This window comes from Balaenoptera borealis (assembly GCF_965194805.1).
Source record: "Balaenoptera borealis genome assembly, chromosome: 15".
NCBI lineage: Eukaryota > Metazoa > Chordata > Mammalia > Artiodactyla > Balaenopteridae > Balaenoptera > Balaenoptera borealis.
Genome location: NC_138871.1, coordinates 44467100 through 44483493, shown reverse-complemented (window position 1 = coordinate 44483493; position 16394 = coordinate 44467100). Strand labels below are relative to the sequence as shown.

Below are 16394 nucleotides of genomic sequence, written 5' to 3'. Positions count from 1 at the left end.
GGCGCTGCTGCACACCAGATGCTGTTCTAGGGCTGGTGGAGTCCTATCAGAGCAATCTGTCCTCTGAGGTATGTCCATAGAAGGCAGAAGATAGTATTTTCTATTTGGAAAGTTAGACCTAATCAGGGTTCATAAGTAGCTGGTTCACAATTAGAGGGAGCTAAAGGTAGAAAGGCAGGAAGAAAGCCTTGTAGGCCTGGCCCAAGGGTTTATTCATTTTCCTTGGCGAAGGGGAGGCGATGGGGGCTTAGGGGCAGGAGAGACACTACCTGCAGGGAGAGTGTTTGAAGATCAGTCTGGCCAGAGAGAGCTTGGATTGGAGTGGGCAAGGGAAGTTAGGGGCTGGGGTAGACCAAGGCAGGGAGGCCCGCCGGAGGCTTTTGGAAACAGCCGGGTCTGAGGTCAGAGAGTGGCACTGAGAAGCAAAAGGACTAGATGGGCATTAGACACAAGGAAACAGAGTCATTGGTGATGCTAAGAGTTAGAACTGAGTTGAAAACTAAGCTGCACAGAGCCTCTTTCTCCTCAGGCCTTGAGAATCACTCCCACGTTAGGCCTCATGACTGCCAGGAGATGCCAGGCATGGTTGGCAGATGTTTTATGGTTTATTTCCTAGTCAATATCAGGGGGAAGTGTTGGAATTAACCTGAGTTTGAGAGAATCAAGTCCCCTCTCTGAGTACCTCTAGGTCTGGATTGGATGACAGTCACAAGACCAGAGATTTTCAGGCTTTGTGAAGTAGGGGAAATCTTAGGTAGCTGTCCCCTTTTCACCCCCCACCAAACTATGGTGCTTCAAGAAACAGTTACCCCCTTTACTATATGTGTGAATGGAGACTAAGTGGGGATTTCACGGTTAATTCTGAATTCCTTGGTTTCAGGTATCTACAGTAGCGGTGCTGCGTTCTAGATGCACGGAGGTGAACAGAAGAGACAGGTCTTCATTCTCATGACTCTGGTCTAGTGAGGATGGAGACTTGACTGATAGTCACACTCAACCATATGTGATTAGAAGTTGTAATGCAACAGAGGGGAAGTTGAAGGGCTCCTCGCAGAGCATAGACGGCGACGTCCTTTAGATTAGTGGTCAGGGATGGCTTCTATGGGGAAGTGCCGTAAAGTGAGAAACAAAGATCGTGTAGAGGCTGGGGGAAGCATTCTGAGTGAAAGAGGGGAAGGGCTTGTCCCTTGAGCCCTGAGACCAGGCCAGCATGGGTGGGGCTCTGTGCGTGATGGGGAGGGATGGTCTCACCTTGTCCACTGCCACCATGGCTAGCAGCCACCATCATCTCCCTCTACCTGGACTAACCTTGTAGCCTCCTACCTGGTCTTCCAGCTTCCACCTTATCCTGTCTCTCTCTCTTCCAGTCACCCCCCTCCTTCCATCCCCCAGCAGTCTATTTTCTGCACAGAATGATGGTGCAGAATGAATCACATCATGTCAGTCCTCTATCCTCAGCTTGCCAACAATCCAAAGTCTTCCTGTGGCTGGCAAGGCCTTCATGTGGCTGATGAGGCCCACATTATCTACCTAACCCTGGTGCCCCGCCACTTGCACCTCACCTCCCAGACCTCCTTCCCAGCTCTGCCCCCCCTTGCTCACTCCGCTTTAGGCCCACTGGCCTTGCTGCAACTTGAGCCACATTTGTCTCGGGGCTTTTACACTTGCCTTTCTCTCTGCCTGGGATCATCTTCCAGCAAATGTTTGCGCCTTTATTTCACCCAGGTCTTTGCTCAAATGTTTTCTTTCTCTGCAGAGGTGCCTTCTCTTAAAAGATAGTATTTTTTAGCCTGCTTTAGTCTTTTTCCCAGCACTTTTCACTCTATGACATTATGTTCTATACTTGCTTCTTGCTAGTCTTCCCCACCAGAATGAAAGCCATAGGATGTCAAAGGCTTTGCTGTGTCCACTGATCTGTCCCTAGCACCTGGACAGGTACCTGGCACATAATAGATGCTTACTAAATATTCATGAATGAATCACCGTTCATGCTGGAGAAGTAGGCCAGTTACGAGGATTGGGGGCCTTTTGAGACTTAAAGGATTTTGCACTTTATCCTAAGGGCAGTGAGACCCTTTTAAGGGTTTGAAGCATGGGAGTGACAAGGTAAATTTCAGAGGTAGAGTTCAGGAGACGTGTTTGGCTCGGAACTGGGAGGTGAGGGAGAAGGAGGTGCCAGGCATAACCGCAGGTTCTTATAAAGGGCAACAGGATGGGTGGAGGTGGCATTTGCTGAGAGGTGCGATTTGTGGGGAGGGGGGGAGTTTGAATATCTCACAAGAACCTGAGTTCCAAGTGAGATGCCTGGGAGCCGTGCAGGGAGGACGGCAAGTCGGGGTTGGATGGGCAGGACTGAAACGCCGCCAGAGGACTGTTACGCAGCTCCCTCATGCAGGGGTTGGGGCTGCTTCTCCGGGTCGTGGGCTGCACACCCAGGCAGTGTTTGTTGTTTGCACTGACGAAAGGCCTGTTGCCTCAGAGCTCGTAAGCCTTTCACAGATCACAAGCAGCCATCTTTCTTCCTTGAAGGTGGGGCAGGGAGCCTACCGATTTCCTGTTAATGAACTGGCTGCTCCCTAAAGACTGACTGGATGACCTTGGACAGGTGAAGCTTTGCGAGGTCCAGTTTCCCCGTCTGTAAAAGAACCATAATATCCCCTGAGGGTTTGGTAAGAAGCAGATGAGATAATGCAAGTAAAGCATGGGGCAGGGAGCAGAATCAATACCCATTATTGTTAGTTTTTTTTGGACAGCTACACATCTTTAGCTTCCTCTCACCTTCTCCCTCCCTCCCCTATCCTCACAGAGAATTCACCCATTCCAGGCTCCCTGGCTCCCAGAAGTCTGAGCCTGGTGTCGCCTCCCGTGCATCCCTGGCTTGAATGGCTGTGTGTCTCTTTTCAGGATATTAACCAGAAACTCCAGGAGGACAACCAGGAACTGAGGGACCTCTGCTGTTTCCTCGATGACGACCGGCAGAAGGGCAAGAGGGTGTCCCGGGAGTGGCAGAGGCTGGGCCGCTACACGGCGGGGGTGATGCACAAGGAGGTGGCCTTGTACCTGCAGAAGCTGAAGGAGCTGGAGGTGAAGCAGGAGGAGGTGGTGAAGGAGAACATGGAGCTCAAGGAGCTCTGCGTGCTGCTGGACGAGGAGAAGCGCGCGGGCTGCGCGGGCAGCCGCTGCTCCATCGACAGCCAGGCCAGCCTCTGCCAGCTCGCCGCCACCACGGCGCCCTACGTGCGGGACGTGGGCGACGGCAGCAGCACCTCCAGCACGGGCAGCACCGACAGCCCGGACCACAAGCATCACGCGAGCGGCGGCAGCCCGGAGCACCTGCAGAAGGCCCGGGCCGAGGGCAGCCCGGAGCACTCCAAGCGCAGGAGCGCCAGCCCTGAGCATCTGCAGAAGCCCAGGGCCTCCGCGAGCCCAGATCACCCCAAAGCCCTCAAAGGACCCAGCCCCGAGCACCACAAACCCTTGTGCAAGGGCAGCCCCGAACAGCAAAGGCACCCGCACGCGGGGAGCAGCCCCGAAGCGCTGCCCAAGCATGTGCTGAGCGGGAGCCCGGAGCACTTACAGAAGCACAGGCCCGGGGGCAGCCCCGAGCACGCCAGGCACAGCGGAGGGAGCCCCGAGCATCTTCAGAAACACGCCCTCGGCGGGAGCCTGGAGCAGCTACCCAGAGCCCGGGGCACCAGCCCGGAGCACCTCAAACAGCATTACGGGGGGAGCCCCGATCACAAACACGTGGGCGGAGGCAGCGGAGGCGGCGGCGGCGGCGGCGGCGGCGGCGGCGGCGGAGGCGGCAGCGGCGGTGGCAGCAGGGAGGGCACCCTCCGAAGGCAGGCGCAAGAGGATCTGTCACCCCATCACCGGAACGTCTACAGTGGCATGAACGGTGGGTCAGTACGTGCTGGGGAACTGCTTTGCTGGGGCCACTGGGTAGAGAGTTATGAATGATGCAGGGCTTTGCGGCCACGTTAGAAACTGCAGGCGCCGGCGCGGAGGCGGGTTGGGGAGAGGAACACACGTTTGCCCCCAAACCATGATGTGTGTTTCTCCCCCTCCATTTGTTCTAGTTTATGCAGTTACCAGGTAGCCTGGAGAATACTGGGGAGGAGGGGGCAGGGGAAGGAGAGGAACGATAATTCCGTGGGACCCTGAGTAGTCAGGGTGAGATCTGTGGGCATTGAGGATAAAAATAGAACCAATCTAAGATTTCTCTATCTTGAACATTTTCCTGGTTGTGTGCAGTTTCCTGCAAGGGCTCTCTTGGAACAGGTGACCAAAGGTTTTTGAGTCCAGCTAACAGCTTATGTGCAGAAAGAAATGAGTATTTATTATGAAAAACAATAACATTAAAAAAGAACTAGGGTGTCCTTAAACAGGCTTGGTGCTGGGTTGCCTGAATGCCTGTAAATATGCCTTACTTTTCCTTGAGGATGTTTTCCATTGTGTTGGGGGCCTTAGCATGAATCTGTGACTTTCCTTTGCATCTGAAATGCTTCAGATGACTTCTTTCCCTTTTTTTAGATATCTTTATTGGAGTATAATTGCTTTACAATGGTGTGTTAGTTTCTGCTGTATAACAAAGTGAACCAGCTATACGTATACATATATCCCCATACCCCCTCCCTCTTGCGTCTCCCTCCCACCCTCCCTATCCCACCCCTCTAGGTGGTCACAAAGCACCAAGCTGATCTCCCTGTGCGCTAGGTAGCTGCTTCCCACTAGCTATCTATTTTACATTTGGTAGTGTATATATGTCAATGCTTGAGTAGCATGCTTTTTTACATGGTGAGTCATCTTTCTGGTTGTTTAAATATTCCCCTTTAAAATGTACAGATGTGTTTGGACACTCCTTTGGTTTCCAAAGTGCAACATTCACTGCATTGGCTGAGGCAGCTCTAAACCGTTTGGAAGAGGTTTACTTTTCTGCATCTTTGTTATGAAACCACTTGAAACTCAAGAGAGGAAAAAAAAAAACTTAAAAGAATTGTGAGGGTCTTTTTTTTTTTATGTTATCTGTGGCCGAGTTAGAACTAAAACGATTGGTTTTATGAAGTGGGGTTTCTGCATCCAAAATATCTGAGGTTTTCCACTGTAATTGAAAGCTGCTCCAGAGGCTGTGTGCAGTCAGCTCTGAGCAGTGGTGGAGGCCGCCAATTTTAGCAGTGACACGAAGGGGTAAATTTTCAATATTGTAGTTGGGGATTTACCTGTTGGATTCCATTTCATCCTAGTCCTTTTCTCGTAGTGCTGAAAATTGACTCCTGAAGCTTGGCTTCTAATACATCCAATGTTTTAAGCACAGATGGAGCTAGAAAGTAATGGGAAAGATCGGACGCTGTTGCTTTCTCTGTTACGTGCTGGGAGGTGAAAGCTGGGAGAAGCCAATTCATCTGTTGTGTTGAAGCCACCTGGCTGGCTGGGGCTTTTACTGTGTTTATTGCACCCCTGCCTCACTCTTTCCAGGAGATGCTGCCCTGACTGCTGTGAGCAGTCTCAGCTGTGCAGTTCTCACAAGAGACGAAAGTCATTTAAAAAGATATTTTGGTTGTGTTACTATCACAAGATGTGTCATCGGCCATGCAACTTGTCTTCAGGGGGGGAATGTGTTAACGGGAAGGTAAAGTTAACGACTTTTCCATTTCTTGATTCCTTTTTAACGAGCATGAGAAGTAAAAGTGTGCACTATTTTGAGGAAACTTTTTATCTTGAACCAAAATAAAGATTACTTAAGGGCAGGTGGTTCATTTACAAAACGGTTCTTCTCCTTACAAAAGGGCTTATTTAAATAAAGAACTTCTCTAGTTTAATGTGTGATTTAACTTATAAGAAAGGATTTTAGGTGCAATTTTTAAGCAATTCTTTGTATAAAGTAAGGTCTATCTCTAGATAGAGATGGCGTTAATCATTGAATCTTACTGCCTGGGTTCAGATAAATTTCGTGGTCAGGTAAATGGTTTTTTTAAATTTAACAATTTTATTCAGTTAGAAATTTGATGTAACATAGACGCATTATGTAGAATGACACTGTAGTTTAATTCTTGTGTTTACTTCGGGTTTTCTCATTCTTAAGTGACGGATCTTCTGACAGTTGATATCCTCACCAAAGTGTGTTTGTAGTCCATTTGCATTGCATTTTTATTTCAATAATTAATTGGAAAACGAAGAGGCACGATGAGATGTTTATGGATCATCAGCCTATAAGCTTGGGCACTGGTAGCTTGTATTTATCCTGCTGTTACAAATTAATTTTTGATATGGATAGTGAGACATGGCTTTTTCATATTTTTAAATCCCCACACACTTTGGTTGAATTATTGTCTTATAAACAGATGGGACCCAGCAGCAAGGTAGATCCCAAACTGCAAATTTGCTGAGTCATTTACAGACTCCTTCTGTGTGGGGTTGGTGTGAGAGGTGAGTGTTTTGGATGAGCCCTTGAATGTTTCTGCGTTAACAAAAAGCAGGTGAAAGTTGTGAGGCGTTGTCTTGTGCGTTTTGGGAGGTGTAACAGCATCCCGGGCTCTACCCATAAGCAATCCCCAGTTGTGACAATTAAAAATGTCTCCGGATGCTACCAAATGTTCCTGGGGTTGAGAGTGGGCAAAATTGCCTCTGATTCAAAATCACTGCTCTAGAGCAGTGTTTTTCAGTTTGGCTGCAGGCTAAAATCACTAGGCTAACTTTGAAAAAAACACTGGTGCCTGGATCCCACACTCAGATGCACAGTGAATTGGTCTGGCACTGGGCCTGGGCACGTTGTTAAAAGAACCCTTCAGGTGATTCTAATGAGCAGACCAGGTGGAAGCCATTGGCCGAGGTTCATGGTTGTTGGATAAAATGGGCTGGTGTGAGTGAAGCTCTCAAACACCCAAGCTGCCTGGGAAGAAGAAAGTTCTTCCTTTCCTTTGCTGAACTCCAGGACTGAGAAGGACTGACACCAGCAGGTACTGGAAAACCTCACCCCTCGCAACCCCAGACCAAGGCTATCTGATAATGTACTTCTTCAGGGGTATGGGTTGAAAATTTGAGTTTTTGGTGGGTGGGATTATTAGGTTAATTCGGGGAAACTCTGGCATATGAGTCATTTAAGACTACCTTTTCAAGCCTTCACATCCCGATGGACAAAGAAGCACAGGGGTTTCTAACCTATTTCCAGTGGATGCTCATGGTGCATGTAGATCACGCGGCACCTGCAATCCTAACGAATATTTCCCACAAGAGAACCTGCATTTCAAATCTCTCAGTTTATAGGTTTTACCTTGAGTTTTAAGACGGCTTGTTATTCTCTGTTAATGAGTAAATGAAAGACGCTGATAACACAAAAATGGCCTTGTCTGCTAGGGGTGAGATAACCTATGTGTGGAAGAGCCCAGCAGAGTTTCTCTGAAGCAAGGCTGTCTGTGAATTAAGTAGTCGTGCACTACGGCGTGAGTGATTGCTCTCATAAAACTTTTATTTTGCTTAGAGAAAGTCAGACCATCACTTATGAATGAATTTGGAGAATAGAAATTGAATGTCTCTTGGGAGAAAAATGTCAGCAGTTAACAGTTATAGAAATACTACAGAACTGATTTTAACTGAGGTCCTCTGAGTATATTTTCTGTTGTGTGAGCTGACACGTAGATGGTTAAAGAACTAGATAATAGTTTTTGGTCTTCAAGCTTCAGTATGGTAATTTGGTAGCCTTATATTCACTTTGATAGGACATCAATTTTAAGGCGTTTTGGAAAAAACAATCGTTTGTACTATACCTGTTTGTGCAAAGCATGTTGCATTCATCATAAGAATACATTTTGATTTAATGACATAGAATGATTAATATTGAAAATATAGTTTGAGATATTGCAAGAGAGGTGAACTATTATTGGAAAACCTAGGTGGCTTAGAAAGGTAATTTCTAGTAGAATGTAAGGTTTTCAACTGCACTGGCGATAACAGCACAAAGCTATAAACATTCTTTAAATCTAGGGGACCATTTTAATCTTCTAAGGAGATTATCTCTATTATCTATATGCTGTGTGTGTGTATATACATTTCAGTAACTTTAATGTTGCATGTGAACAATGCCAACTATTCAGTTGATTCTGTTTAGCAAACAAATCTTCAAGTGCATCGGAATTCAGTCACATAAGCCAGTTGATGCTGTGAAGCCAAAGAGAAATCCCTTTCAGCTAATTATGGTTGTGCCCTTTAGATCCAGTTGAAATCAATTAAACATTTGTATTTTGGGATCCATTGCAACTTTTCAGAAGATATACGTGATAGAAAAAATACCATTGAGTTAGTAATGCCTTTATCTTTTCAACTGAAATAATTCAGAAAAAGCCTAACTTAGAACAAAATTATGGTGAGTATTACATTTCATCAGATAACTCATTTTCACAAGTGTCAAGTGAGTACAGAAGCAGTGATGTGCTCTAAGCCTCTACATTTACTCATAGTAATGATAGATTATTCTGGAGGCATCAGTGTAGTCAAGCTCCACTGCTCAGAAATAAGAATGTGAAGCCAAACTTTGCAAAAGCTTGAAAAAAAGTTTTACTTGTATGGCACCATTGGGCCATTGTGTGCTGAAGTTTATGGCCCTAGGCTCTAAAATTTCTCATTTTAGCCACGTCTGATGTTTAGGATCTCTGAAGCGAGATAGAACTGTGAGTCCCTACATTAAATGGCCCCAGATGGCTATTCTTTATTTATTTATTTTTCAGTATCTACTTTTAATAGATTTTCAGTCACTTCTAGTACCAGCATGCTTCAGCAATATTCCTTGCTGCCCTCGCCCGGCCTGGTTTTAACATCATTTCCTCGTTGTTTCTAAATGCTGTTCTGCTCTTTCTAATGGATAATCTAATGTGATTATCCATTTCCCTTGGGAAAATGGATAATCGCACTGATTAGAACTGTGTTGAAAATAAGAGTAAGTGACCTTGAAGTATCCTTCTATGAGTAAAGTGCATGAGCTTTAGCGCACGGTACATGTGTCATGCATCTATCAGTTATTTGGGCTGAAAAAGTTTTTGCTTGTTTTCTGGGTCTTGACTATATTTCAGAGAATTGAAGTATTTCTGTAATACAGGTGTCCCCTGCTTTTCAAAAGTTTGCTTTACCAAGGACCTACCTTGGTACCTGTTTTCGCTAACTGAAAGAAATCTAAAGCGGATTTTCAATTTTATGAAAAAGGTGAAAAGCAAAAAATAGCATTCAGCATTTGTTTTGCAGTGAGCCCCTGTAGAGGCAGTGGATACCCCGAGCAGTGAGAGTGGCACCGCCAAGCTCCTTCCCCGGGAACCACACTTAGCTTCAGGCCACCGTAGCTTTAAACTGTCTATGAGCATCTGTACTTTATCTCGATTTCCTTTGTGCATCTGTTAGCAAGATGTGTCCTAAGGTAACTGCTGCTTCACTTTATCCCATTTCGGCTTACGAAAGGTTTCATAGGAACGCTGTCCTTTCGGAGCACTGGGGAACCTGTGTAACAACTCAGCTATTTTTACTCCTTGGGTACTTTGGAACAATCAGGTTGGCCTTAATACTACTTTAATGCATAATGTTTATGGCAAGCTTTGTGTACATTTGAAGAAAAATACTTATTTTAAATTTGATTCTGGGAGATATTAATAGTTTCATTTTCTGAAATGGGCTGATTTTCAAGAGTTCTAGGAAATTTCAGATTCAGCATTAGGAGTAGACCATGGGGCACTTGAGAATACAGACATGAAATCCCAGCTCTAGTTTATACATCTCTGATCTGCAAAAGAGTGAGGTTCAAGTTACTGCTGCTCCTGACATAAATTGCCTTCTCTTTAGAGTGCCATTCAAGAGTTTCCAATAGAAAGAGTGGCTGCTCTTTCTGAGACCAGGGATTCTTCAACAGCAGAGAAGCAGGAGAGGTGTTTAGAAATGACAAAATTGCAGAGGAATAGTAGCTTGCTTTATAAAGGCAATACTAGTTTGTCCTTAAGATAAGACAATGACTGGGTTATTCACACACAGTTGGGTCCTTTACAGTTTTCATGTAACAAAGAGTTAAATGTATTATAGAGCTACTGTACTTGAATCATTATGGAAGGGTACAAAAAGTCTTGGGATTTGGTCTTGGCCCTGGATTGAAATTAGGCACATATTCAATTACAGATAAATGAAAACTTCGGGAATGATATTTTAGTTTTTTCCTTCTTCAGATCCTTAGTTATTTAGTCCTTCTGTGGGCTTTTCTATGAGACAGGGTATGTTCTGGAGAAAGGTTGGGTTGGGTGATTGCTCTAAATCTGTATTTCAGTTATTTGCTTCTCTCTCTCATGTACTGAGTGTTCTTGTATGCATATTTCATCAATCATTAAATGCATTGAAGACATTGAATGACTTTTTTCATTTCAATTTCAGCTACATAAAGCAAAGTGAATCCTTACATTTAAAAAATCTTGCAGACAAAATATTTATAGTCCCATTTTTGCCTACTGCTATGGTTGAGGGTTAGAATGTTCTGGTTACCTTTTGATGACCAGAAATTCAAAGGCAATCTCTGATGCTTCCTGAGTGAGTTGGTTTCTCTAGTCAGGTACATTCATTCTCGATTATAAAGAAAGGTCTTCTGAAAGGTCGTCTCATCTTTCTTCCAATTACTGAGGGGTCTTTTGGCTTTTAGGGGCAACCCCTGATCTGGATGATGTGCAGCTACAGCTTCCTGAGTGTCCATAATTGCTAGTTGTTTCAAGAATGTTAAAAAGCATGAATTGCATTTGGGTGCATTTGGGGGCATAGATACATGTGTATGTATATATTTATTTTATTTAGTTAATTGAGAATGTCTATTTTAACGCTAAGAAATTAGGGCACTTTCAACCATAACACTTGGAGCTGTAAAGTCCTCTACAATTTATGCATTTCAACCTTCCCGTTTTCTGATTGAGAAAATTGACTTCCAGAGATGTTCAGTGAATTACCCAAGGCCAATTGCCAGTTAGGAGAGGACTAGAGTCCCGCTGACTCCCAGGGCAAGGTGTCGTTTTTATAAAGAAGACATTTAATCTTCCAGACTTTGAAGGCGCTTGATGTAGGGGTAATGTTAACAATAAAGACCCTAAATGGAATAGGGACCCAGTCTTCCCCCATTCCTGTTGGAAATTCCAGAAAACCAGCGACCTGCAATGATGAGTGAGACAAGGTGCATGTCAGTAGACTCGGGCTTAGAGAGGTTCCAGAGAAGACCTGGAGATGCAGGAGGGGAGCCGGGATCTGTTGCCTGGGAGTCTCTCATTCGGTTAGATGGGGTACACTTGTTCACAGTTGGATGATCAAGTCTTGAGATGTACTCTTAGTGGAAGGAGTATTCCTGATCTTGGCCTGGGAGGCCAACAGCCTTCCTGCCCTTCTTCCTCCCACACGGATTCTCCCCACCCCAAGGCCACATTCCTCCAGATAAACAGCCTTGTGACTATGGGTTGACCTTATTCCCATTCTCACACATCCGCTTGTCTTCACAGCCAAAAGGTTCTGTCTGGAGAAGTGTCAGCTTCTAGAGCACAAGAAACAGAAGGGAAGACCGGGAGCGAGGGGATGGGCCAGATGGCAACACCAACTGCTCTCAAGGAGTTGTGTTTTTTTAATAACTCAGCTTACTGCAAACAAAACTAATTAAGCCCATTATTCTGATTTATGCTACTATAGGCAGAAGTAAAGTACACTTACATTAACACTTTTGATGGCATTTAAAAGGTCAGAATATCTGAGTTGCAAATTTCTGTTCCAAGCAGCCTGGTCTGTTGAACCACTCTTGAGAATTCAAATTAACCATGCTCATGAATTCAGCATCTTTTCGATGTTCCTAGACAGCAAGTGCTGGTTCACCTATGCACCTAAACAGAGTAATAAGACCCTGAAAGACAAGTCATTTAGTCATATCTGCCGATGATGGATTCCATGTGACTCACAGGAAAGTGAGGTAAGAGTCAGCTTACAGGAAGGAGGAGAGAGAGTGAAAATAGCAGACGGGCTGTGCGAGGGGGATGCCATGAAGAATTTCAAAGGGTCTGTCTATTTGGTAGTGCCCCTTGTTGCTAATGGGCACCTGTCTTATGTTGACTGGCAGGGCCAGCCGCCTCATTGTTACAGGACCCAACCAGAGTCGCCCTGGTTACGGAGCCGTCGGGGGAGAACTGGCTGAATTTAGCTGCTTATTGTACGTATGAGGGTACTTTGGAAGAGAGTACGTTTACAATTATGATCAATTAGGGGTCTAGAAATAAACATTATCCAGGTGGTTTGCCATGAATAGCCCCCTTAGTATAGTGACTTTGATGAGAAACACTTAGGAATCAAGCTTTTCAAAATCTGTGGAAGAACAGGCTTGAAAATTGCTTATTTTTACAGTATCCCTTTAGCACTTAAATGAAGACCAATACCTAGTCCTTCTTACTCTCAAACTATATGCCACATGGTTTTCACCCTTAATTTATTTGGCTTTTTCCTGTTGCAATCTCAGAATTGCCCGCTTTGGATTTTATTGGCCTAGCACGTGAATCTGTCTTTGATGGAAACATGGTTCTTGCCAGAGTTCTACACAGCCATGTGTACAACAGGTATTCATTGAAAAAAGAAAGCTAGGCTAGTACTATTACACCTATTCACAAAGCATAGCTAGTTATTTTTACATTTGTAGGTATCTGTGGAATTTCACCGGTATGTTAAAGTAATATGTAGATACCCATCCTTAAGTCGGCATATGGCATCTAAACTTTATTTATAGCTTTAAAACAATGAAACAATTTTATAAACCTCCTTTAGCCAAATTCTATTTTAATTGTGAGTAAAAGTGATATTTATTTAACACGCATTTCAAAACAGTTAAAAAATAATTACATTTGTTTCATGGAGATGCAGTGTGTTGCCCTAACTTCATAAAGGACATCATGGCACACTTGCCCAGCTGGACATTTGGGTACAGAATTGGCTCTGCCACTTTCGAGGTCATACTTTGCTGTGTGACCTTTAGCAGACCACCCACTTCTGCAGGCAAAATAATTTATCCCTCAAGTAAGGGGCTTGGAATAGTGTTTTTCTAAGTCAGTAGTCTCAGAATTTGGATTTCACAGATATATAAAACCTGAGAATAAACCTTGGAATTGCCAACTTTTTACTTTTGTTAGGTATGGACTGTTAAATAATCATCTATTAACACCATCATTTCATAAAAAAATCGTTTGAATATTTAGAAACAAAAAAATATGTATCTACTAAAGGGCAGTTTTTCTCCCTCTCATTGTACTGATACAGCTCTATATCTCTAATAAACTTCTTTTGAATAATAACATACAGCTCAGGGTTCAGATTCCACAACGCAATGCAAAGTGCATTTCTTGTGTCCAACATGTTTTGGGACTTTATTTTCATCCCAGACATCAGAGAAAATCTAGTTTCACACAGCTTGGCATGTTGATAAACATAGAACCTGCAGTGTTCATTTCACTTAGGAAGGGTCTGGACGAACTGATGGAAACCAGGAACCACAACCCATGTACCACTTCCAGCTTCTTGCCCCTCCTCTCACAGGGACAGCCTGGAGGTCTGATCAGCTTGGACTGGGGGCTCCTCTCCCTGCTTGCCACCCCACCTGCCTTCCTCCAGAGTTTGTGCAGCTGGGCCTGAGCTCCTAACAGAGCAGTGAGGATGTTATCCGGGAGGGATTCTGGGCTCAGGTGGAAGGTTCACTGTGCGTGGCACGACCTGAGAGCCATGGCGCTAAATGCTTCCCTGCACTACCGTGCTTCCTCGGGAACTTGTCGGGGTTGCAGCAGTTCACCTAGCGATGTCCAAATAGACCCAGTCCCCTTTGACGTAGCCACAGTGATGATTGGATACCTCATGGGTGACAAGGGAGCTAAAGAGGCTATAGCGGAGGTGACTTGGGATTTGTAGAGTCCTGAAGTCTGATATTAGATTTCTTCTATTTGGGCAGGTCTCAGATGGCAGGCTACAGATGGGCTGGCCACGTGTGAAACGTGCATCCTGCGTCTAGATTCTTATTTTCCCCTGTTGCTTAGTGGGACAGTGCTCTGGAAAATCAGAGTGAAGGATTTTACTTTCTACTCCATTGTAGACTAGATTTTCTCAAGTCTCTTTGCCACCTTTGTACCGAATGGGAGAGTGTGGCTTATCAACTCAAGTTCGGAAGGGAGTAAGCCAGTGGTGAGGCAGTGTCACCAGGCTGTTCGTGTACTTTTGTTATGTCCCATCCAACCAGATTTTGGTCATCTTTTCCAGGAACCTTGGGGCAGAAGAAGAGCCATTCTCTCCGTTCTTTGGCACTTTAATCCTATAACTTTACAGCTTGAGCTTGAACTACTTTGGAGTGAGGCTCTTCAATGAAACTGGGAGGGTACAGTACCATTAACCGAAGGGAAGGCACAATTTCCTTGTAAATCTTTGCCTTGACTCATCAGGCAGCCACGCATTCTAAACAAGGTCAGGGATAATAGAGATTTATTACAACAAAGGCTAATCAGAGTGTGTCCTGAGATAAACAACATAGCAAAACAAACATAAATGACAGTTGGGAGAAGCATGAGCTGGTAAAAGACTCAAGGGTGTAGGTGGTAGTAGAAAACAAAATTCTGCTTGTGTTTCACTTGCTTTGTGTAATATATGTCTGCACTGTCTCATGTAGATGAGTGATTATTGAGAATAATACATGTATAAACATACATATTTATTCGACAAGTGTTTGTGTGTCCCATGGGGGTGCAGCCTGGTGATACCCTCTATGAGGTAGAGCAGAAAAGTGAGCCACAGGCCCTTCATACTAGGAGTTCACGGTCTGCTGTGTCCGTGGGAGGAGGTGAGTAACAGAGAAGGTGTACAATTAAGAGCCAAAGGGACAGAATGAGCTATTGGTGCTCTGGGCCTTTGTGGGCCTGGGAGAGATGGCTCACGCACCTTCACGTCAGGGATGGCCGCTCAAGGGAACCCTGTTGTCAGGTTGAGTCTGGGGAAGAGTTGGATTTGGATTCGTTGGCAGGAGGGGTGAGGATGTCTGGGAGAGATGGCATGAGATGGAAATGGGCAGACAGTATTGAGGAACCATGAGGATGTGAGTAGGTCTGTGCTGGATATCTTTGTTAGGTTGTGGCAGATGATTTTGCAAAGTGGGTAGAGGCTAGATTACATAGGATACTAAATGCTTTCCAAGAGGGTTTCCTAATAGCGACATTAATTTCTCATATATGGGGAGGAAGGTAAAATGTTTTCAATTGTTTAGACCTTGTGGTTAAACTAAGTGGACTAGGGAAGGTAGTTCCTTAGCATTAAAAAAAAAAAAAAAATCCTTTGTTAGGATTTTATAACTCAGTTTAATGGTTTGTTCCTTTTCTTAAGGGTTCCCAAACTAAGAATTTTTACAGTGACCAGTGTTTTCAGGGCTTTATGTGCCCAGATTTATACTATCATTTAATTCTCCAATTATTTTATTTTTCTAGCAAAGACTGTGGTGAATTACTGTTCTTATTTAGTGGGAGAGTTTTACAACGAGGGTCATCAGTTAAGAAAACCCATCTTCTGACTAATATCTTTTGGGTCAGTAATAAAGATGTTATAAGGTTTTGGGGAAAACATGGCTTAGTTGCCCAGAAGGCAGACATATACTGCTAAGTGGAAATCAGTAAATTAATTCTGTTAAAACACTAAAGGGAGGAAAATAATCTTGGAACCTGTTGACCTTTGGGTTGGTCTAATGTAGAAAAATTAACCTAGTTTGTCCTTTACATTTCATTCATTCTGATGTTTTTCCGCTTCAGTGTTTTGATCTCATTTTAGCCCATGGTGCTGTATATTAAGTCTCAGATGGTTTTTCAAACTGTGCTCCACTGAGCCCTAGAGGAGGGTGGGTGCGGGGGACAGGCCAGGCTCTGCCACCCACTTCAGACCACCACAGGCACCCTTCAGCTGGGGCAGCTCTGCATTTAACTGGTTTGTTCACACTTCTGTTTAAGCTTCTGCTGCAACAAAGGTGACTTTTTACAAAGGTTGAAAACCCCTGGTCTAACCCAGAGACGCCAAAAGAAGCAAACATTTGGATACATGAGCTGGGTTTCTGGACCAGTGAATAGATGGTCCCAGATAACACCATTTCTTGATTCTTCTTGTCACCGAGGATGTGTACTTGGTCTCAGCTGTGATGATAGGCATGTGAAAACACACAATCAGGTTAATTCATAGACATGGGGATTGTCTTTTTCAGAGGTAGACGTTTAAATTCGTGCATCTTTGAAAACTTTCACCTTCAGGGTCTCCTCGTTTAGTCTCCACCATCTGTTCTTTATTTTGTGATGCTGTCTGGGACTGGAGAACAAACAAAATATAAATTCTTTAAAGGAAACCAAGCTTTTGTT

General features: G+C 44.4%; 1 protein-coding gene and 1 long non-coding RNA gene across 5 annotated transcripts in view; one reads left to right on the top strand and one right to left on the bottom strand.

Annotated features, from left to right (window-relative positions):
* Positions 1–16394, top strand: part of CCDC85A (coiled-coil domain containing 85A) — a 197272-nt gene that overhangs the window by 5157 nt on the left and 175721 nt on the right. For all 4 annotated transcript variants that reach the window (XM_082358182.1, XM_082358181.1, XM_082358180.1 and 1 more), the window contains exon 2: positions 2905–3898. In XM_082358182.1, the coding sequence (XP_082214308.1) occupies positions 2905–3898 (994 nt within the window). The remainder of the gene's footprint in view (positions 1–2904; positions 3899–16394) is intronic.
* The window catches only part of LOC309612529, a 300182-nt gene that overhangs the window by 201087 nt on the left and 82701 nt on the right, over positions 1–16394 (bottom strand). The window lies entirely within an intron of this gene.